The sequence below is a fragment of the Primulina eburnea genome, unplaced genomic scaffold (genome assembly GCF_022965805.1).
Source record: "Primulina eburnea isolate SZY01 unplaced genomic scaffold, ASM2296580v1 ctg809, whole genome shotgun sequence".
Taxonomy (NCBI): domain Eukaryota; kingdom Viridiplantae; phylum Streptophyta; class Magnoliopsida; order Lamiales; family Gesneriaceae; genus Primulina; species Primulina eburnea.
In genome coordinates, this window is record NW_027331579.1 from 12,550 (window position 1) to 36,530 (window position 23,981).

Here is a 23,981-nt window from a genome sequence, read left to right on the forward strand (position 1 = left end):
GTAAAATATATATATACTTTTGGGGTGTATCTGGCTAAATTTGAGACCCACCCCAAATTCGTCTCTAAACTTGTTGTATTGAGTTGAGTTTAATTATAAATCCGACTTATTATCATCCATAACTCAAAATATAGTTTTAATTTCATTCAATTCGTCATCAAATACTTTATATAGGTATATTAGAAATGTATCCACACAATATTTACTTGATTTGCATTTCAGCAAGGATTTAGAGCTCTCATTTTATATTTTCTGAACTATGCGCATGTTATGAACCCGTGCAAATGATCGTTTTACATAGAATCTCTATTATACATCTTCCCCTCTAGTGTGAAATTATCATGGGATGTTCGTTTCTGAGAATCTCCAATATCGTCTACACAAAGATTTGTGAATAACTTTATTCTATTTTATTGATTCTGACGTCTCATTTATACAAGAGAATTCAAATAAATAACCGATAAAAAGATACCCCGCTACAATCATTGAAATTGTTTATCTTTTATTCAACAATAAAAAAAATAATGTCTGCGATGCACCGCATAAATGACCAATCCCCCCATTAACCAAATTTAAGTATGAGACCGTCTCACTGATCTATTTTTGTGAGACTAGTCATCTCGATTTATATTTAAAACGAAAAATAATAATTTTAACATAAAATGATCTGACATTAATTTTTGTGATTTAAATATTGACATAATAGATGAATAATCAACTATTATAACTTGAATTTTGTCGATTAAAACTAGACCAGATTAGTGGTTGAACCATTAAATCCGAGACATGGAGAGTAATTTGGTTATAATATTCTTCAATGATTGTATAATTCGAGTCAAACTCTAAAATCTAATTTTTTTGAACTAAACGGTGGCATAAAAAAGGAGTTGGAATTTTACGTTGACTAAGGGGGATTTAGATAATTAATTAGTTATATAAACATGATTAAAACATCATTAAAACCCTGACCTTGCCAAATACGAGGAGGACTAGGAGTGTGCTTGCAGTGTCAAAGATTCGCGAAATATAACTGCGCGACGCCACGGCGGACGTGAAAAGCACATTCAATTGCAACTTTGTGAAAACCCCTTTCGATTCCGCCCAATAAATGTAGACTCTGGAGGTACTGTCTCACTCTCCCATGAATCTCCTCCTTGTTCCTTTTTCTCTCACGCACTCAGATTCACACAGTGAACCGAAGAGGTAATCAGGGGAATTGAAGGCTCCAGGTTAGTTGTTTCTCATTATGATGCGATTATATTGGCTTTTCTTTTAATAGTGCGAGAATGTGGCTGTGTATTTGCTTCAACCTGTACTTTTTTTTTGTTTATCTCTGCTGAATTTGTCGATTAGGGTGGGATTTACTCTTCTTTTTTTTTTTTGTCATAGTGCGATTGTAGTTTCTTTTATTTTATCAGTGCGAGAATGCGGCTGTGTATTTGCTTCAATCTGTACTTTTTTTTAAATGTTTATCGTTTATCTCTGCTGAATTTGTCGATTAGGGCTGGGATTACTGTTTTATTTTTGTGGGTTTCTTTTTGAGTTTATGGGGGCGGAAGGGTGGGGAATTTGGTATCGATGTGCTGGGCATTTAGTGCAGGAGAATTAGTGTGTTCTTGATAGTCCTTTTGATGGTTGCATTTGAAAATTTAGTACTTTTTCTTCGTGATTGATTAACGATTTTGTGCATTTTTTATATAGTTTCTTTAAAGAAGAAATTTAATTCATTATTTCATTACCTGCAAAATTGTCGCAAGTGATGTTTAGGTTTGAAACATTGCCTGCTTAATTGTTCCATGGTGGGTATGGGCGGATCATTTGTTTTAGTTTGGGGAATATGGAATCCGGCTTATGTATTTTGAGTTGCAATGTATGCAATTTTTTGGACACAATTTAATAAAAAACGGATCTTGTTTTGAAAATTAAAATGATAGAGGCAATAACTATGGCTTAAGTGGCAACTTGCTTTTTGTTCTTGTGTAAATTCATGGAATGCCTTGGATGCAACGGATATCAGCGCCTTTGGTATATTTGCATATTTTTGGAATCATTACTTTGACTCAAATGCTCGTGAAACGTTGCTTGACAAGTTTAAGATACAAGATTTGAGGTATTTCATTCGTTTGATCTTTGGGTTGCTGTACATGCAACACATTATCATCACTGTCAAATTATCTTATGGTAGAATATTGTCTTATGTGAGTAGACTTGAATAGAAAGACTAATATTATCAGGACATGGAGAATGGACCTCTGACTCTTGGATCGGAAGATGGGACAATTGATGTTGAGCGTATGCTTGTAGAACCTGAAGATGGACATATATCAATGGATAGGGTCAATTGTTTTCGTGAGAAGATCCCGAAGAATGACATGGACATGGACGATTTTTCCTGCAGTTTTGGTATAGCCGAAATATAGCAGTGTTGACTACCTTTATCTCTCCTTAGATTGACTAATGAATTATTATCTGAATAATTTATCTCTGTTATTGACTTTATGGTGGTTTGAATCGGAAAGATGGTGATAAAGCATTTGTATAGTGTAGTCATGGGAACAAGAGCCATTAAAAAGACATTTCATCGGTGAATCAATACACTAAAATATTTTTGGTATGTGGAATGGGATGATAGAAGGATTTGGATGCGTAATATGAATGATAAAAAATTAATATAAAAGGTAATTTATATGGTGTGGTGATTATTGGGTAGTTGTTATGTAGGTCGAGTATAATTTGAGCAATCGGCAATCATCTTATCAACCACACCAAACAATATTTAAGGATTTTATCCAGGAATCAATACGCGACAGCTTTGCCTAATAATTTAAGCATTCTTGCGATACACTATGTTTATACTATGGGCAAATTGAAGCTCAATGATATCTGCTTTTCAGTAGATATTATTTTCAGGAAGAGATAGCAACTTGTTTAATTGATCTTAAGTTTCAATTTTCATTGACTAGGTTGTAAATTATTTTTATCTGTGGATAACAAAATCTTACTCTCATTTTTTGTCTTTCATCTAAAGACTAAAATTAAAGTCGCCATGTCATATTTATGTGTCACATTTAAATAAATCTTCGTTGTTCTCCTGATTGGATGTGTTTGACATGCATGGCATACATTTTCAGTGACGCTTCTGTGTCCTGTCTATTTTGAGTTTTTTATGTTAACTGCCATTATTTATCACTTGATGCAGGTGGTGCGGATTCTAGCCTCGTACGGGAAGAGAGACACGTTCCAAGGGTCGAAGTATGTCTGATTCGTTTTACAAACTGCTGAGCATTGCATTTGTAATGTCTGACTGATTATTTTTTAAATCTTGACATCTTGTTTATTTTTTCTATCTTTTGCTGTGCTTCTCATAATCAATATTTGTTAGAATTATGTTTATATGATACACTTGTTACGAAAATCCTGAAATATTATTGTCAAGCTTTGTGCTTTCCACGTAAATGTGAAATTGAAGTTTGGATGGATCTTGCATTTTTCAGTACAAAGACGAGGCAGTTAGACTAATCTCAATGATGTATATCTGCTGTAGGTTCTTGATGGAATTCCTAGTGAAGTTCAAGTGGGATATTTTCAATTGAAAAATGAGTTCAGCAGCATGGGAGAAGAGTACCTTCTAGGTTTGCGTTTTTTGCCTTAATTTTCAATAATTTTCTTATGAGTTTGTATGGATACAAAGTGGCTTACACTGCCCCACCCGATGACCTGAGTACTATTTTCTCTATGCCTGTAGGCATTGACTTTGTCGAAAGTATTACAAATTTGGATTATGGTTCAAGCGAATGCTTGCTTACTTCAGTTTCGGACTGTCCAATTTTGGCATCTAGCGTTGATACTGATGCTCCCTGGAAATCAGATCAATTTAGAATTATGGAAGTACATGAATGTCAGAATGACCAACTTAATATCTGTAGCTCTAAACTAAGTGACATTCCCAGATGCCATGAGCTCGAGACATTGGATGATAATAAATCCTTGAAATCACCTGCATTATGTTCTTTAGAAAATATTGGCAATTTTTGTGATTTTTCAAGCTGCTCTTTCCAAGAAGTTTTATCTGATGAGATGGATGGAAGCCTGTCACCTTCGGGGGAAATGTATAGCTGTTTGAAGGTTGAGAAAAATGATGAAATTTGGCCAGCAGGTCCAGATGTTGAGACCAATAAATTGGAAGGGGAAGATGCGTCAGCAGTAATAAAAACTCAAGCTAGATGCACGGAAACTCTTCCAATTCCGAAGAGATCGCGCAAGCCCACACAGAGGTATATTGATGAATTAGCAGATCCCATATTGAGATGTTCTAAAAGAAGACATGAAATTTCTTCTTCGACCGGTAAGGGGAAGTGTCTGGGAGTCCAGGATAATAAGAAATGTCATACAGGATCTAAAGCAATGAAATTTTCAGCTGAGGAAACTTCTGTGATAGCTATTCAAGTACCCTTTGGCTCGATAGTGCAAAAAGAATGTCCAAAGAGCCCCGAACACGTTACGGTAACTGTTGTCTTGTAACTTATGCGTTACTTGTCCTGCTTTCCTTTTTATCCATATGCGTTTGGACTAATGCTCATCGTTTAGCTGTTTCAAATATTTTTTGAAATGTTCCAGTACAAAGTCAAAATATTGAAGTGGTGCTTCGTGTGAGCAGGTGCGTGGTTCGGATTGTGGATATTCAATAGCCAAGTTTAAAGAATCCCATGTTACTCCCCAGAATAAAAAGAAACTGGACGAAGTTATCGCAACCATTCATTTAAAGAAGAGGAATGATTCTGTCATGGTAACAAGTCAGAAGAAAAGGAATGGCTTTGTCAAAGAAAGTCCTCCGAAGAAAAGGGTTGGCAGTGTCACATCAGGAAGTCAAAAGAGGGATGACTCTCTTACAGCTGTGCATCGAAAGAAAAAGGATGACTGCTTCACTTCAGAGATCAAGGAAGAGGCCAGTGGTCGGAGGAAGCATCACAGATTATGGACTATTTCAGAGGTTAGAAAATTAATCGATGGTGTCTCTCAATTTGGAGTTGGCAGCTGGAGTCGTATAAAAAAGCTCTTCTTTTCCACATCTTCCCATCGAACCTCTGTAGATCTCAAGGTCAATACTCTTCTTCTGAGTGCAGCTTTAGAACATTCTGTCTATTTTTAGTTTTCGTTATTGGATATTATGTATCGCTCGTGGATTACACAGGATAAATGGCGAAATCTTTTGAAAGCAAGCGGGATTCATGAACAAAGCGAGCGAGAGGTTAGTGATCCATATTTTTCTGGTTTTTCTTTTCAAATGTATTTTCCATATTTCCCAACAGTGTCATAATGTCTCGTTTTAGACTTTAACTGATTTATTTGCAAACTAGTGATGACTGGTAGAGTACTCTTTCCTATTTTTGCTCTACATTATTTGTTGTCTGATCATATTCAGTTTCATTTTCGATGTCCAAATTGATTTAGGGAGAGAAGAAACGAAACATGGCCTGGCGCCCTTTGCCAAAACCAATCCTGCACCGAGTTTGTGAACTGGCCGTGATGTATCCTTATCCAAAAGGTCAAAAATCCAAGATTTTACATATTCACAGTGATTCTCCAGCTAAAAGTACAGATATAACCCTGAGTAACTACAGAAGAATCCTGCGAAGTATTAATGGTAACTGAATCCTTCTCTTAGAATTAGTAGGCAAGTTGTATACATTTTTCATCTCCCACCACCCCCCCCCCCCCCCCCCCCCCCCCCCCCCCTACAATTCTGCCTGTCCATGCTGGACAGTTTGGCAGGAGTTAGTTCAGGGTTTTTCCAAATTTTGGACTGAATCTTGAACACGATGTCAGCATGGTTTTGGTAATGAATCTCTCATTTGATGCAACGGTTGGTGATATATCCTACCATAAGATCATGTGCACACAGGATCCAGCGACTTTCATAATTCAATGTTGAGTGATGCACTCGTTGTACATAAGCATGGATCAATTAGTTTTTAGATGATTGCGTTAGATACGCTAGGCGTCTTGATTGTTGTTAAATACTGTCTTCCTTGGCCTTCCATTATTATTTCACTATGATCAAATGTGTTGAAGCATTGCTGTCACGATGATCACCTCCTTCAAACCCGTACTTTATTAAAGTCCGATGTCGATGGAAAATGGATCGTTCTCAGAATTTTTACGTGGAGGTAGGAAGAATGACAGAAATTAAACGCTCGTGAATCTTTCATTTTTTTCATTCGAAGTATTGATGTGACGATGATTATTTTCGGGGTCTTTTTAATTTTTTTTTAAAGCTCGGTTAACCAATTTTTTTAAAACAATATTATATTTTATATAAGCCAAAATGATATTTTTTAGTTGTGGGACGGACGCTTTTTACCCTTCATATTCTTCTTGGTTTTTTATTTTATTTTATGGATATTCTTATTGGTTTTAGCGTTATTTTAACCGAATTAACGATTTTGAATCAGTTGGTTTTTGTCCGATTCGCACAAAAATCAATTCGATTTTGGTTTTATAAAAAAAAATCATCAGGATTCGAATTGACCAAACACTCAGGCCCGATTAAACGTTACAAACTCAAGTGTGATTAATTGATACGAAGTTTAAAATAATAAAAACGTATTTTTTACTACTAATATAATCTTTTTATGTCAAACTATAAAAACTCTAGTGTAATAATCGGAAGTTAGAAGTAATTTTTTTCTCTCACTCTAATCTTATTAATCAAACTAATAACCATGAAATTACATCAACTTACTAAATTTAAGATTAAAAATATAAAATTTCAAATTCGAAGCATAAAATTTCAAATTAGAAGTACAAGTGCATTTTCAAAATTAGATACCCCATGTAGGAGCAATATTCATCTAACTTGTCGTTTCACATTTGTATTGTCTGAAACAAACTCATTTATCGTATTTATTTGTGCAAAAATATTAAAGTATTGTGATATTAATCTTGGAAATAAAATTCTCATGCTTGACTTATATCATCTGACACCAATATTTCAAATTTGAGACAATTCAATCATACCGACTTGCACTCGACCATGGGTCTCACCGTATTTCCTACACTCTTGACCAAATCCTTGTATTTTAAACATATTTCACGCTTAATCCCACTCAATCTCCCGGTTTAAAACATTCAAAATAGTACCAAAACCAAACAGAAGAAGGAATTATATCGTTTTGACATATTTTTGTGTGGGGTTTTTGATTATGTGACGTGATTTTCTGAATCTTCGTCCCAATAATATATTTATCAAAAGGCAGTTAAACCATCCAACCCACAATCCTATCCCTTGAACGGGAAATGAATTCAAAATATTTGGTGGGCATTAAAGATTCGAACTGTTTAATTAAAAATTAACTATATAGCATAAATTAATCTCTTTCAAGTATGGGCCAGGCCGACACAAGATGCACGTAATAAAATTGTCACATATCTTGAATGTGGGATTAAATACATCCAACCACCGTACAGCCTGCTGTACACACAATATGTACTGATCAAGATTCAAGAATCAAGATGATAACTTGCCCGCTAATACAGGTAACAGTTTCAAAATCACAAGTTTTCAATATAAACAGGGCCAAGAAGAATGATCAATCCAAAATAAGCCCATAACATGCCCTAATATGCGCGAAATATTCGTCCTGGTAAAGTTGGTTGAAATACGAAAAGAGTAAATTGAACATTTAGATCACCATCCCCTTTCAAACACGAGGAAGATTTTGTTTACAATATCTCTACAAGTAATGTTGCCAAGATTTTCCAAGTTGGCAGTGCACTTTGCCCAAGAAGCCTATCTTTCCCATCCCTTTTTCATATCTTATCTACCCCTTTCTTAACTCCTTTGAGAACTTCAAAAGATTACAGTTAGAGATAGGATATTTGATGTCAATATTTATTTATAGGAGAAAATGTTATTATAAATCATGCAACGTGAGTTCTGCAAATTTTTTATCGACGTGAAGTTCTAATATTAGAAGATAAAAAGGTTGAGCACAGCAACCCTGCATTCATCTACAATTGCACTAACAAAACACCATCAGATAGAAAGTAAGGAAGGCACAAAGAGAGCATCAATATCATGAAAGGGAAATTTCTAAAATCGTGTACGAGAAAGTGGCGGGTAATGGGACAAAGAATCATACCTTGTGTGGCCTGCGATTCGTGCTGCAAATTGTCATGGTGGCCTTTACAGCCAGTGGAGAAGATCGTTCCTGATGATGTACCGAAGGGTCACTTGGTAGTGTATGTTGGAGAATATAAGAAGAGGTTTGTTATCAAGATTACCTTACTGAAGCATCCGCTCTTCCAGGCATTGCTAGATCAAGCTCGAGAAGTGTATGCATTTACTGCTGATTCAAGACTATGCATACCCTGTGATGAAAATCTATTTCTCAGTGTTGTTCAATGTGCCAAATCACCAATCGACGACTTCCGCTGATACGTAATCTACTGTCTACAAGTCCGGCAAAATTATATCATCCATTGTCATCTATTTATTGGTTAAAGAGGACAGTAAGTTCAAACATAACCTGTTGTACTCTGGTGGTACACATATCACCACCCTGCCATCCAAATAGACTCTTTCAGGAACCATAAAAGCTAAAAGATTGAACTCAACTAATTTGCATACCAGCACTCATCGATACGCAACACAATATGCATAAGACAAACATATCAGAACTATCATGCACTATAGATTTATATTTAAATTTTTGAACATGTGGAAATATTTGCTCATCTAACTTCTCATGAAAATTCATAAGCATTTCGAAGCTTGACAGATCAACTGAACCACAAACCGCAGTACCTCTGAACTTTCTGTATTCTTGCAAGGCACCATGAGTACATCGGCATATATTGAGACCTGCACTTGATCCCGTAATATCAGAGTGATAGGAAGCTGTCAAATTATAAACGTTTCACAATTTTCACAGAATCACAAATGCAGGTAAATATAATTCCAACAAGAATGCCATAAGAAGAGCATACTGCAACTAAGATTGTACTCAAACATCATTCAAGCTGACCAAGAATCCAATTTCTGGTATCAGATATTTTTTTTAAAAAGCTAAAAGAAGTCCGCATTTAGGTAACATAGCCAGTTTGTAATCTTGTTGCATCTTCCAGTTTTAGGCACATGTATTGCTAACACTCCAAAGAAACAGCGGAAATAATTTCATATCCAGTAATGAGGAATAAAAAGAGAAGAGGCCATGAAAATCCCAAAAAGAAACTATTGAGGGTCTGGTTTAAATATTGTCTGTTTGTGACTACTACAAAACAAATAAAAAAATTTAAAACATACTAGCATCAAGATTTTGAATTTTTAAAGATTTTGAAATTTTGCTGCTTTTTCACTTAAAAATTGAAATATCTCAGAAACTGTAGCTCAGGTATTTCTTGTCTCACTGTATTTGGTTGTGCAAATACTTAAGTTTCTGAATATTTTTTATCTATCGATTTTTCCAAACTTAACCAAGTAACCCACTGACTAAATATGATAAACCAATGAGATTTGGGATCTAATTAGCCGATAAATTAAGGGATACAAATGTGTACTGACGTCTGTGGCTGCCAAACACAGTGAACAAATTATGATAGCACATTCATATGCATCTAACATAGACAAAGAAAAACTTGGTAGCCCATAAAAATTTAAAAATATAAAACAACAGATGCCTATAAACATTCATATGCATCTAACATAGACAGAAAAACTTGGTAGCCCATAAAAATTTAAAAATATAAAGCAACATATGCCTATAAACTACGAACCAGTGTTCTATTACCATGAACACTATGGACAAAAGGAACTGAGTGTGCTTTTACTTCAGCTCTCCAAAATCAACCACTTGCAATCCAAAAAAATAAGCACCACAAATAATAACAAAAATTTCGTCAAAAAACTGGTTGAGTAAATAAGAGAAACATGTTATGGCCGAAAAGTTGTAAACCGTCAAATCACAGAAAAAACAACCCCCATCATATAATGAACAACTGATTCACGTGCCAAAAAAAAATTACTGGTAGCAACCGAAGTAGCAAGAAAACAATAAAACAATCTTGGTTCATATGCGGTGAAGTCCATTTGATGTGAAGGTAATGAAGCTGCTCACACCACCTTACTCAAGGAAACTCGAGTAGAACGACAATTATATCACCTTGCCAACAACTATCATTACATATCTTTAAGGGCATAAAATACTCATGTTACAAAGCTGTACAATCATCATCAAAATTACTTGAAACAATCTCTTGCCTCATTTCAGAGTATATAGAATTCATACAAATGGTGACATCAACAAACAATTGAAGGACTAGTTCACATTTCCAGCATATTTAACAACAAAAGCACCAAAAGGCCGACAGTACTAAAGCACCTCAACTGAGCCAGTTACCACCACTACCATTAGTATAACAACCCATGGCATGGAAAAGATTTTCGTATTTATGAATTTCCTTCGGGATCATCTAGCAACCTCAAGCAGACCATCCAATTCTCTTCGCCCAAATGTCCGTCCAGCTGAAGAATCATCTTTATGCCTTGCTGCAAAGTAAAAAACAAGCCAAGCCATCGTGAAATATACCTCCATCGATGATTGAAAAAACAACATGAAAACATCCCCACACATCCTTCTCAACAACCATCTCCCAATTGATCCACAAATTATTGCCTCTAACCATCTAATCACAAAAGCGGGATAAAACAATGCCATCAACATACTACACCCTTCTTTCACAATCTCTCTTCCACCCATCCTTGAATCAACTATGGCAACCCAAGTATCCACTGCAAAGATGAAGCCAAACATCAAGTCACTCAAGAACCAGGTTACAATAAACCCAGCACTCTCCCACTCGTGTCCTATTACCCATGGTGCAACGTTGGCAAATGGCATAAACTTCATTCTCAAGAAAACCTTAAAGAAGACGTATTGATCCTCTATCTCCCCAAAAAAATATATTCCCATCAACTGAGCCATTGCGTCCCTCACAGCCCATTTCATGAGAATAAACCCTGAAAGCCTCTTGAGCCCAATATTTGACCCATACCAAAACGTGCGAAAAATTGATCGGGAATTCCCCAGCAAATGATCCACTACTTTCAGGAAGATAATTCCATTCACCCAAGTATATGTAACTATAAATGCCAAAACGACATACACATAAGCAGCCGATAATACCCCAGCTAAAAAGAAAAGGGAAGTAGCATCACGGCGCCCCAGTTCAAAACCCTTAATCAAGAAATCCAGATCGACAACTGCATTACCATCATCTAGTCCGCTACCCTCAAATTTCCTCTCTTCTTCTTCCAAAAAAGTAACGTTCTTCCTGAATTCGGGCTTAAAACTGACACCTCCAGGCCTAACAATTTTGGGATAGGAGATTCCGTGATCAATGTTCGAGTTAGAGAATCCGTAATCGGGCTCGAAGTCAGAAAGAATCACAAGAGTCGCATTAGGCAGGAACTTGTTAGAGGAAGGATGGAAAAGGGAGCGGTCAAAATCAGAATCACCCGAGAAGAAATCATCGTCCAGAGTCCCAACGCGCGAGAGGTGGAGAAAGGCGCCGCGGCGACGGTGGTGGCGGTGATGGGTCCGGGCGGGTGCCGATAAATCGAGACGGGAAAGCAGCGATTTCAACGACGGGTCATTGTCGATAAGGGAGGACAGATAGCGAGAAGCGCTGTGAACGTTTGAGCGGAAGGTGAGGAGGAGGGAGGAGAGAAAGAGGAAAGCGATGAGATTGGAGTAGAACAACGACGTCGTTTGCTTCAGGATTTGGGTTGCGGTGGTGTGGCGGATGACGAGCTGCGGAGGCGGCGAATTGCGGTGGTTCATGGCCGGCGAATCGAGAACCTTCCCAATGATGAGGGATTAAGGGGATTGGGGGAAACTGTGTGGAGCTGTGGGATCTTGGAAATGGTAAATCAATTTTTTATTCACAGAAGTGGAAAAGTCACTCATACCATATGCTAATTTAATTCATTATATATTCTTTTTCATCAAATAAGAAAATAAAAAGTTATGGTAAATATATTTACATAAGAGTGACTCGAGTCCGAGTTTCTCCTATTCCAATTTTTTTTTTATTTGTTTTTTTGAAGATATGCTAAATGGAGAAATTGGGGCAGAAGTATTTTGTTCAGTTTCCATATTTTTCTCAAAAATCAGACAAGAATTTGGCCAAGTTGAATTGTGAGAGCACTCGGAAGTGAAGCAGTTGGATTTGCCAAGTTCAACAAGAATTTTGACTAGGATTTGATCATGTAATTACATGAGATATATTCTCGAAAATAAAAAAGACACAAAGATAATGTTAGATTAGTTTAGAAAATACCTTGAACAGATGTGCTAAAGAGATTATTCATGAAACTACCATCAAACCAGATCTTGAAATTTATGATCATAATATCTACCAGCAGCATATTGCCTTTTAATTTTTTTGATTGATAATGCCTTCTAAGTTAGCATTAGCAACATAAATTTCATGTTCGCGTAGATGTATTTTCTAGAGCTTTCAAACACTGCTGAAGTTGGAAAAACTCAATCCCACCCACCAACAACGACATGTTAAAGAGACAAACTCGCCATAAATTAAAAAAATTTACAAAAAACGTAGATTTTAAAAATCAAACATTAATTAATTATTGTAAAGTTTCAAATTCATCGACCTATGAAGATAGATAATATAAATATTTCAATAATCATCAGTCACCTATAAATCATTATATATATAGAATTTCATAAATTATAAAAAGTAATATATATTTCGAAAATAATCAATTATATATAAACAATTGAAATAATATAATTAAAAAAAATTTGATGGGCCGATCCACTCTGACACGGGATCCAAACGAGGTGGTCCGTTTAAGTCTCGTTTGATGGTATTAGCCCAAGTCTACAAAAACAGTGTGTTTATGCGCCTATAAGGAAGAAAGCATGAACAATTCCAAATGGATCCGAAGCATCGGCATGGCTGTTTGGTTATCCAACCAATGAAACCATATTTTTGTTAAGATTGGAACTTGGACTTAACTCAATCCCAAAAACTAGCTCAAAAGAGGAGGATTGTCCAAACCCATATATACAACTCCCAGATTATTGATCCAATTAACAGTTTTCTTGAAATAGATTAATCAGTTCAAGTATACAAAATTAAATCGAGTCGAACAATATGATATTGAACTCAAATCGACTTGTATACACGTCTAGACTCACATCTAAAAGTTTCTCTTCTATTTTTTCAGATTTTTTCCCTCAAAATGGTTAATTTGTTTGCTTATCGAGATTGTTGCTTTTTAAATTGGTTCGGTGTTTCGGTTTCAGAGAAACGATATTTGGTTTTTTTTTTTTTTTTTTTTTTTAATAAAATTGGCACTTATAAACAAACACGCCCTTAAAGACCTTATCTACACAATATTATTTAAGTTCAATATTTACTACACATCATCTTCGATCCGTGTCTCTGTCCAAAACCCAATATCTTGTTGAAGAGCAGAAAACCTCGAGAACTTCCCTTCAAACCGCACAGCTGAATGGCAATGGCTGCATCCCTCCACCTCCTCTCCGTCGCCCCACAGCCCCTTTCCCTCCACCGATCTTCGTCCGCCCCCGTCGCTCCTCTCTTCCCTCCCTCTTGTCTGAAACCTCTGCCGAAACTCATGTTTCCTCCTTCAGTCGAAGATTACACCCACCCCACTTCCAGCTTTATCCGAAAAGTTATGGTTTCATCTGACTTGGATGAAGGGTTGGAGACGGGAGACGAAGAGGACTCGAGTTTCTCGCCGGAACTGAAGCTTTATGTGGGGAATTTACCTTTCAATGTCGACAGTGCTGCTCTCGCTGAGTTGTTTGGAAGAGCCGGGAATGTGGAGATGGTCGAGGTAACTTTTATTTTACAGTATGGAATAGATTTCATGGTAGTTTAGCCACCACAAGCACTTTTAGTAGAGCTTTTGAATTTTTTTTTTTAAAACGCAGAAGCAGTTTTATGTTTTAAAATAATGAAAAAAGAATTTATTATCTTGCGAGAGCATGAAAACCCTGGAAGCCACAGTTTTTTAGCCTACTGAATATTTAAAAAAACTTTTACTTGAAAAAAAAAAGAAACCTTATGTAAAAGAGGTAACGAACAATTCTTCATCCAAATGCACTACAAGGTTTTAAGCTCTAGCTATCTCGTTCGAGTGTGTGTTGAGACGAATTTTGGTTCTCCTAAGTTGTTTTGTAGCGTCTTTATTTCATATACAGATGTTTTGGCTGAGTGGACAGATATGAGGAAGTATGATTGAAGCAAGTAGGCAATATTTGAAATGTTTTTCCAAGTGAATTAATCCATTTAATTTTTCTGTGTCTCCGTGTTATCAACTCTGTAGGTTATCTATGATAAGCTTTCAGGAAGAAGTAGGGGTTTTGGCTTTGTGACTATGTCTACTACCGATGAAGTTGAAATTGCAGCTCAACAATTCAATGGATACGTAAGCTTCCATATTCGTTCTCATAATTACATGGTTTTGGGTAGTCCAACGAGTACTATCCAAAGAAACCAGTTGCTTGAATCATTGTGTTACTTAATTTTGAGTTTGAGGTGTATTGCTACTTCTCAATGCTTCTGCCTCTTGAGTGTCTTTTTGGTTACCATTTCATAGTTTTTGGATTTCATGCAGGAATTTCAGGGGAGAGTGTTGAGGGTAAATTCAGGGCCAGCACCTTCGAAGAGGGATATTTCATCATTCGGAGGCAGATCCAGGGTAGGGTCGAGTTCCGATAGCACCAACCGTGTTTATGTGGGTAATCTTGCCTGGGGTGTGGACAATCTTGCACTCGAGACCTTGTTCAGCGAGCAAGGAAAAGTTCAGGAAGCAAGGGTGGTTTATGACCGAGAAAGTGGTAGGTCGAAGGGGTTCGGGTTTGTAACTTACAATTCACCTGATGAGGTCAACAATGCCATTGAATCATTGGATGGAATTGTAAGTACACACACACACACACACACACACACACATATATATATCACGTGGAATCATGGTTTGTTGCTGCTACTTTTGTTGGTTGATTTCGATTCCTGGAGGTTCGAGCATTCTGGAGTCCCTGATTACCTTGATTGATTTTTACAGTTATCATATGTTCATGGTACTTTTTAACACCATAAGTAATGAATCGATCCTCATGATTGATCAGCTTAAAGTATGAATCATGAAAACCATTACTGGATTCATGTCTTTCTCCAAAATTAGACAGATAAACTTGGGTATAAAATAAAATTAATCACATAGTTTTTCTGCACTTGTATTTCTGTAATTTGGAGTCTTATTTGTGCTTTCATTCTTAATGCAGGACCTTAATGGCAGGTCTATTCGAGTTAGCCCTGCCGAGTCCCGTCCAAGGGGTCAATATTAATAACTCAATATTTCAAGATCCTCCAGCAATGAAACATTTCCTGGTATATACCTATCTAACTCGAAAAACTTTCGAAGTTTACATCTACTTTTCATTCATGTGTGTTCTGCGAATGATATTTTGTAAAACGTGATCCTTGTTACGTTTTGTGTCTATGATCCTCCATTAAGTGTGATTTTCAAACTGTATTCTGTCTCTGCATCAGATCATATGTTGAGTTGCAGCTGCATTAGTTCTTGAACCACTGCTCGAAACGAAGCGAAACGAAACGAGAGCTCTCCCATTCTGCCTCAGTACAAGTTGCAGCTACGAATTCTCACTCCTGCATTTACTTTGATTGGGAGCTTTTGGTGTATCCTCTGAGAATGGGAACTTTCTTATAGGATTAACATTTTTGGATCGTAGAAACTTACGTTTAGTGGATGAAGAGTTACTTGCGTACATGTTTGAAATTATGTTCTGGGTCCCCCGAATCGTTGCAAAAAACGGGGACAATTTCTAATTATAAAATATATATTTGTCATCCCCTACATCTTTAAATTATTTATTTATTCTTGTCATCACGTGGTTGACTTAAAACAATTATCTTCAAATCATAAAATATATGACGATTCGATTCTTCCTAAAATCAATAGGCGTTTTAAACAAGCGATCCTCACGAGTCATGATAAGTTTTTTTTGAATGAAACACATTCGTCGGGAAGCGTGTATTTGATTACTACTTCGTTCAAACAAAGAGTATGTATTTTGTGAGACAGTCATACGAATTTTTATTTATGAAACGGGTCAATTCTATCGATATTCACAATAAAAGTAATACTCTTAGCACAAAAAGTAATATTTTTTCATAGATGATCCAAACAAGATATCCGTCTCACAAAATACGATTTATAAGACCGTCCCACACAAGTTTTTACCACAACCGAAATAGGTAAAAGTTGTCATTACATCATTTGAATGTCGATTCCAACTAAAGAGCTTTACGACTTAAAGAATGCACGACACTATTGGCAGATTTTCACGTATGTTGTAATTTAAATATTAACATATTAATATTTTTTTAACATAACATAATATATAATATATGCAATATGATGAATGTCAATATAACCTGTAATTTAAAAAAAATCTTAATCAATGATAATATGATTAATGTTAGATAAATAATACATACAGAAATTTGCTTCCAAACTATTGATGAGAATGTATTATTTAAATTAATCCAACAACATACATCAAAGCAAACACAAGGCGTAGTTTGGTACATGGGATAAGGGAAGGATTGATAAATAATCTTCTTTATCCCATGTTTGGTACATTTTTAAAAAGCTCATGACAATATCATGGGCCCTTGATAAATAATTTTTTAGAAGGATAAAATATCCCTTCTATTAGGTGTGATAAGTTTTATTTCAAGATAAAATACACTACAAATGACTTAATTACCCTTAAAATATAAATGTTTTTTTTTATAAATCTATACTGATAGAAATTAAAATCAAATAAATATTTTTATTTATTTTTACATATTATATAATATGATAATTATATAAATGAATTCGAGATAATTATATAAATAATTTTTATAAACCTTAATAAAATTATTAGTATCACCCGATTAACATTAAAAATTGATATTTGACTTGACTCACAAAATCAAGGGATCAATTATCATATTATATAATATATAAAATTAGGTAAAATAAATAAATCATGTAAGCAATATCGGCGTATGAACAAATAAAAAATATGAACTCAAGCAACAACTTTGAAATTATAAAATTTATTATGATAAGGTTAATTTTGTCATTATAATCTAATATATAAATTTAATCACTCTTATTAAAATCATACCAAACATTAAATATAATATCTTACATCTTATTTATCCTTAATTTATCCTTATATTATATATCACATGTACCAAACTATACCTTAAAGTTATCTGCAGAATCCAGCTCATTGTGAATCTTGATTTCAGTTGAGAATACATTCTCAATCATTTGAATACTCACTACATTGATGAAATCTTTTAAAACAATCTCATTTTTTAATGAAAAATACGAAACCTGAAAAATTCGCATGCAAACACATTAAGTAGCCCATGATTATTGGTATATAATTACATATGAACTCAATAAGTTCATGAAATTAACACCGTTGTTTTCACTACATAAAGTTCTTCTCATATTACGGAAAACCCAAAAATAGAATGAACAACAGAAGATAAAAAATCAAAAAATTGAACAATGTGACCAAAAATATTCTTTACAAAACCCTATACAAGGACATGTTTAACAAGATCAAGATGGGTGCCACGTCATGGATGAAGCTAGAACTTATTTGGAAGAGGGAATATATTTTTTTTCAAATATTCAATCCCTTAAAAAATAAAAATAGAAATATATTTTTTCACATTTACTCACAAATAATATTGTAATAATACGTACCATCAAAAAAAAATATTGTAATAATACGTATTATATTCCACATATATTAAAAATTTGATTTAAAAAAGATTTATTTGTTACAATGAATTTTTTTTAATAATTATAAACTATTGGTTGGAAATAAATTACATAACAATTAGAAAAAAACTAGAATGCCAACAAGTTTTCAATACGTCATTTATATAAAATTCAAAAGAACAACACTATTTCTAGAAATAAGAATCGAGTTTTATATAACCTCATAATTAGGTGCGAATCTTATGTAAAGCCAAGCATAATATAATTTTTTTTAAATTATGTTATTTACATATAAATTTTTTATTTTGTAATTATTTTTTTTTAGATAAATATATTTATCCCCAAAAAGGTATGATTTAATTTTTGTAAAACATATCTGAACTTAATTCAACTTCAATAATTTAAATACGAAAAATAATATTTGGACTGATCCGATTTGATTAAGTCCATATACGGACAATGTTTATTCTTTTGCTTATTATGAGGCAATACAAATATAAAAAATTATAAATATTAGTGATTGTGTATTAATATTGATACGTTTAATTTCCAATTAACAACTTCATATATCTTGGCAAGTCTCGACTGATCTATCTCGTGAACAAGGACTGCGATCTTTATTCATTCAAACATTTTATTTTATTTTACAACACAGTAATAATATTCATCCAACATCGATAAGGCTTTTTTAATTCATTAATCAATCAACCTTAAACGATGATGGGAAACAGCTTGCAACATAAAGTATTACAAGACAAGAACTCAAATTAAACAAGCAAAGTACACAGCAGGAAGATCATCTATCTTAACTGATCATTATTGAAAACAAATGAAAACTAAGCTTGGAGACATACGAGACTTGAATCGAACCAGTCTTGGATATATCACGTGACGAGTTTAAAAAATTACGCATGTGGCGAACAGGGAGGTCGATTTTTGAAACATGCAGTGGCCCGAACAACAATCGGCATCAATATCACAACGAGTGGTTAGAGCACTTGGGCTAAGAGGATCAATGCAACTTTGAAGGAGTTTCCTCGATGGAGTAGTAGTCGCCATCGCCATTGATGAAGTGCTCATTCTTACGAATCCCGAATCTGCAAATATACGTATTTAATATTCAATTATTTCAAAATGTTAGTCCTTTTTCTTTCGGGAGTACTGGTGTGGAACATCATCGATGTGTTGTTGACATGATGCTGGCGGAACATTGCAAAATGACTAGGATCGCAAGAAAAACAAAAGTACAAGCAAATATATCAACAATATGTGTAATAAATAAATAGCGCCGATGACATGGATTTATATATGTTTGTGTATATATATATATATATATAATGATCATTCTGATTGCACTCCATATTTTAATTAATGAAGTCGTAACTAAATACCAAATTGAGCATTATTGTGATTAAAAATAAGAAAAAATAGTGTTAAAGATAATAAGATTACTTGGCGTAGAAACCAAAAGGAGACACAAGAAAGCTAGCTTGAGTAATGCCTTCTCCATTGATGTGTTTTGTTTGAATTTAAAGTGTGTTTTGATTGAATTTAAAGTCGAGGAGATATCCTTTTATAGTAGGAAATTGCCATACTTTTAGGGAATATATGCATTATTAAATAAATTATTGAGTAGCTCATATTAATTAAAAAATATAGGAAGTAGAGTATCATGATTAAATATTTATCACATGGGAATCGCTTGTAATATTTCTTAATTTTTATACGTACATAAACTAAAATTAATATCAGTCAAGATTTGCGTGATATTTGTTAAATAAGACAACGTACTCAATTAACGTGCTAACAGATAGATGATCAGTCAAAGATATGACAAGTCATCTGTTCCAAGTTCAAACAAACCAAAACCATAAATCTTGCATTGTTAAGATGGTCGTTAAATACAAAGGACAAAAATATTTATTGTCTCTACAATTTAGGACAATACAAAAACTTCTACGAGACCGTCCCACGTGTCAATTTTGTGAGATAAATCTCCAACTTAATCCAGCCGATGAAAAAAATATTACTTTTAATTAACTGCAATTATAGACCGTGTCGTTCATCTAGATCTGTGAGACCATTTCATATGAGACATACTCAATCTAGGACAAAGTACACCAGATCTTTCCAGAAAACGATATGGAGTCTCGAGTAGATCAAATATGAACGTTGATAAAAGCTGACATAAAAGAGATTGATATGCTTGAAGGGAAAAAAAGACAGAAGAAAAGATGCTGATCAAGAACACACAAAAAAAAAAAAAAAACATATATGTGTTATTAAGAATGCACTAATGTTCTCAGATGACCATAGATGTTCATTCTCTCATGTAGAGAAACATTAATCCTCATGCTTACACTACACAAGTAATCATTTTAAAACAAGGAATACTTCGTGCATTCGAGCACAACTTGATTGTCGTGCAACAACTTGTTGTTTCACACTCTTATCAAACTTTCATATCAGTTTGATAAGAACAATTGTAGAAATTAGAGTTGATCAACCGTGTTATCGTTTGGTTGATCAATAATAGGTCAGTTAGGACTTGTCGTCTTTAATGACTGAGTATGTTTGTAGTCTCAATTAAGAGTAAGTCATCTCAGTTGAAATGAATTTATGCAACATGATTTTATAAATATAAGTCTTCCATTGGAAATTTTCTGAAGATAAAAGAATGAGAAACGTAGAGGAATTCGGTCCTCGAACATTCAGAAACAAATATATGTTCATTTATTTGTTTTACACAATCAATTCTGGAGTGAGTCTTATGTGAGACCGTCTCACGGATCTTAATCCGTGAGACGGGTCAACCCTACCCATATTCACAATAAAAAGTAATACTCTTAGCATAAAAAGTAATACTTTTTATATGGGTGACCCAAATAAGAGATCCGTCTCACAGATACGACCCGTGAGACCGTCTCACACAAGTTTTTGCCTCAATTCTGACACACACAGCTTCTTCATTTCTTTCAATTATAGGTATTATCACAATTTATTTTAAAATTATTTGATTTTCCAGTTTAGATCAAAAAATAATTTTATCAATTATCATTTAATAACTCAATCATGAAATTTTTTTTAATAGTCTCAAACTTATCTTAACATTAGTATTTAGACAACCTGTTATTCATTTACTATAACTATATGAATTGTTATTTTAGTGCCTATTAATTGTGGTAAGTAGAATCAAAATGAATCAAACTAAATATATATTTTATAACGAGGACTACATTATATTAAGTAGTCAAAGTATTATGTTAATATTTAAATCCCAACGAGAATCGCTTGTTATTTGTTATGATTATATTATATTATTTAGAGGAAAACAGATTTTCTTATATATTTCTAACCGGATCCATCATCCATGTGTATTATGTACATCATTTCCTTGCCTCTAACTAAACGAATTATTATTTAATGACCGTTGATTGTTGGAAGAATTAAATAAATTCAAATTAATCTATACTTTTTTAATTTGCATATGATGAGAGGAAATATTTTTTAATTCAACCACATAATAATAGAAATTAGATAATTTAAAGATAATGGATACATACCATACAAATATTTTTGGATATAATGATAAAAATTAATGTTATTTTTGAAATAATTTAAATAAAAACTAATTATAGACACATATTTTTAAGGGAGAGCTCAAAAATAAATAAAAAAATTGTTTTGGAATTTTTTCATCCAAGAACATTTTAATTATTGAAAAATCATATTTTTTTTTTACTGTTTCTTAAATTAACGTGCAAGATAGTGTATGTGACGTGAGTGTATCCCCTACATCTTTAAATTATTTATTTATTTTTATTTATTATTATCATCATCATCATCATGTTGTTAACTTTAGATGATTCGATTCGATTCTTCCCAAAATCAATAAGTATTTTGGACAAGCGATCCTCATGAGTCATGGTAATTTAAATATGAACATAATAATTTTTTATTATAACATAAGAGATAAAGATTGAGAAAACCACACCAGATATCTTAGATGTGCCCCTCCCGAGGACATCGCCTCATCTGAGGAGGAAAGAATAACATTCACTGCCAGGACGCCCATGCATGTGCAGGAGAAAACAATATATATAAGAAATGTAGTCCAGATTTTTAACTCAAATTAAATATTGTTGGATCTAGCTAATAAGTTTCGGTGATAACAAAACAATGATTAATTTAAGAACATTAAGTAAAATTAATAAAACCCATATCTATTGTAAGCAAAATGTGACATAGGAAAGTAAGGATAAAATGTCTTGCATCAGTGAAGTATCAGCCCTGCCGAAGATTAGCTGAAGGCTAAAGCATAAAGGAACCTCGATAAATAAATATTGGAAGAAAGCATAAAGCAACCTTGTCAAAATCTTATTTGAAAACGGAAAGGTCGATACTACCAATGGGGACAGTGCCCAACATGATCTGGGCCGTTGATTTTAAAGAATTTGGTGGACCCTACATATGAATTGGTGGATCCCGGATATGTGTGGTTAAAACTAGACTTTTGATCTTCTCATGTGGCAGAGCTCATGAGCTAGGTATGATAAAATATTTCTTTTGAAAACTGCACGATACTTGTCAAAAATCTTAACCGTGTAACAGGTACTGATGTTATGCGGTTTGTAACAGATATTCAGAAGTCGTTTGAATTATTTATTTCTAACAAAGTCGCAGAGCTCAACCAAGAGCATTAAATGTACAAGTACTATATTTTTCAAAATAATTAATCGTCAAAAAATGAAAATATTAATATAGTTTTTTCACATTTCCTCAAAAATGATATTAATAATAATATTTATTATATTCGACTTATATTAAAAAATATAGTTAAAAATCTTAAATTGTTACGATGATTTTTTTTTAATAATTATAAACTGTTGGTTTCCATAACAATTAGAAAAAGAGTGTGTCTCATGTGAGACCGTCTCACGGATATCAATATGTGAGACATGTCAACCCTATCTATATTCACAATAAAAAGTAATACTCTTAGCATAAAAAATTATACTTTTCTATAGATAACTCAAATAAGAGATCCGTCTCACAAATTCGACCCGTAAGACCGTCTCATACAAGTTTTTGCAGAAAAAACTAGAATGCTAAAAGATTTTTATATGTCATCTATGACAAATTCCGAAGAAGCAACTCTTATTTTCAACATTATATCTGGAAGTAAGAATTGATCTTTATATAACCTCATAATTAGGTGCAAATCTGTCGTGAGGGGAAGCCTAATAGAAATTTTTTAAATTATATAATTTACATATAAATTTTTTTATTCTGTAATTAAAATTTTAAAAATCATAAATATTTATATCCCCCAAAAAATGTTAATTATTTAATTTTTTAAACAAAAAACTTTTGTATGACAGTCTCACGATTTAATTTTGTGATAAATATCTCATATTTGGGTAACTAATGAAAAAAATATTATTTTTGTACCAAAAGTATTATACAAAGAAGGTCTCACGATTTAATTTTGTGAGACATATCTCCTATTTGAGTTACCTATTAAAAAAATATTAATTTTTATACAAAAAGTATTACTTATTATCGTAAATATATACATGATTGACACGTCTTACAGTTAAATATCTGTAGATCGTTTCACAAGAGACATGTTATTTTTTAAAACATATATGAAGTTAATTCAACTTCAATAAATGCGAAAAATAATATTTGGGTTGATTCGATTTGGTTATGTCCATATATGAAGAGTGTTTATTCTTTTACTTTTTATCATAAATATATATATGATTGACCCGTCTTACAATTAAAGATTCGTGAGATCGTTTACAATAGACCTGTTATTTTTTAAAACATATATGAAATTAATTCAATTTCAATAATTTAAATGCGAAAAATAATATTGGGGCTGTTTCGATTTGGTTATGTCCAAATAGTCAGAGGATGAGAATAAGAAAAAAAAATTGAGATGAGAAAAGATTCTAGACAAAAATTTGTGTGAGACGGTCTCACGGATCGTATTTGTGAGACGGATCTCTTATTTGAGTCACCCATGAAAAAATATTACTTTTTATGCTAAGAGTATTATTTTTTATTGTGAATATGAGTAGGGTTGACCCGTCTTATGGATTAT

The 23,981-nt window shown here is 33.6% G+C and overlaps 4 protein-coding genes and 1 long non-coding RNA gene across 8 annotated transcripts; 3 read left to right on the forward strand and 2 right to left on the reverse strand.

Annotated features, from left to right (window-relative positions):
- Positions 1-973: 973 nt before the first annotated feature.
- On the forward strand, positions 974-6,099 carry LOC140822374 (uncharacterized). Of its 4 annotated transcripts, none has more exons than XM_073183128.1 (9): positions 974-1,229; positions 2,207-2,403; positions 3,200-3,252; positions 3,545-3,632; positions 3,746-4,503; positions 4,658-5,098; positions 5,192-5,248; positions 5,452-5,698; positions 5,731-6,099. In XM_073183128.1, exons 2-8 carry the CDS (start codon positions 2,238-2,240, stop codon positions 5,650-5,652), a joined length of 1,764 nt encoding a protein of 587 aa, XP_073039229.1. In that variant the 5' UTR covers positions 974-1,229; positions 2,207-2,237; the 3' UTR covers positions 5,653-5,698; positions 5,731-6,099. The 4 variants fall into 4 exon arrangements, with proteins under 4 accessions (XP_073039229.1, XP_073039230.1, XP_073039228.1 ...); XM_073183129.1 differs by having other exon boundaries at positions 974-1,203; positions 2,235-2,403; XM_073183127.1 differs by having other exon boundaries at positions 975-1,229; positions 2,235-2,403; positions 5,731-6,098.
- Positions 6,100-7,484: 1,385 nt separating this feature from the next.
- LOC140822372 (auxin-induced protein 15A-like) lies at positions 7,485-10,338 on the forward strand. Its single transcript, XM_073183124.1, has one exon. The coding sequence runs from the start codon at positions 8,078-8,080 to the stop codon at positions 8,435-8,437; it is 360 nt and encodes a 119-aa protein (XP_073039225.1). The 5' UTR covers positions 7,485-8,077; the 3' UTR covers positions 8,438-10,338.
- On the reverse strand, positions 10,122-11,945 carry LOC140822370 (uncharacterized). Its single transcript, XM_073183123.1, has one exon. It carries the CDS (start codon positions 11,838-11,840, stop codon positions 10,467-10,469), a length of 1,374 nt encoding a protein of 457 aa, XP_073039224.1. The 5' UTR covers positions 11,841-11,945; the 3' UTR covers positions 10,122-10,466.
- A 1,502-nt stretch (positions 11,946-13,447) lies between these two features.
- On the forward strand, positions 13,448-15,927 carry LOC140822376 (29 kDa ribonucleoprotein A, chloroplastic-like). The gene is made up of 5 exons (XM_073183132.1): positions 13,448-13,888; positions 14,381-14,482; positions 14,672-14,974; positions 15,342-15,447; positions 15,610-15,927. Exons 1-4 carry the CDS (start codon positions 13,541-13,543, stop codon positions 15,402-15,404), a joined length of 816 nt encoding a protein of 271 aa, XP_073039233.1. The 5' UTR covers positions 13,448-13,540; the 3' UTR covers positions 15,405-15,447; positions 15,610-15,927.
- Positions 15,928-18,470: 2,543 nt separating this feature from the next.
- LOC140822380 (uncharacterized) lies at positions 18,471-19,418 on the reverse strand. Its single transcript, XR_012115957.1, has 2 exons — positions 19,325-19,418; positions 18,471-18,969 (listed from the first exon to the last, which is right to left on the reverse strand). It is a non-coding gene; the product is annotated as an uncharacterized lncRNA (long non-coding RNA).
- Positions 19,419-23,981: the final 4,563 nt, after the last annotated feature.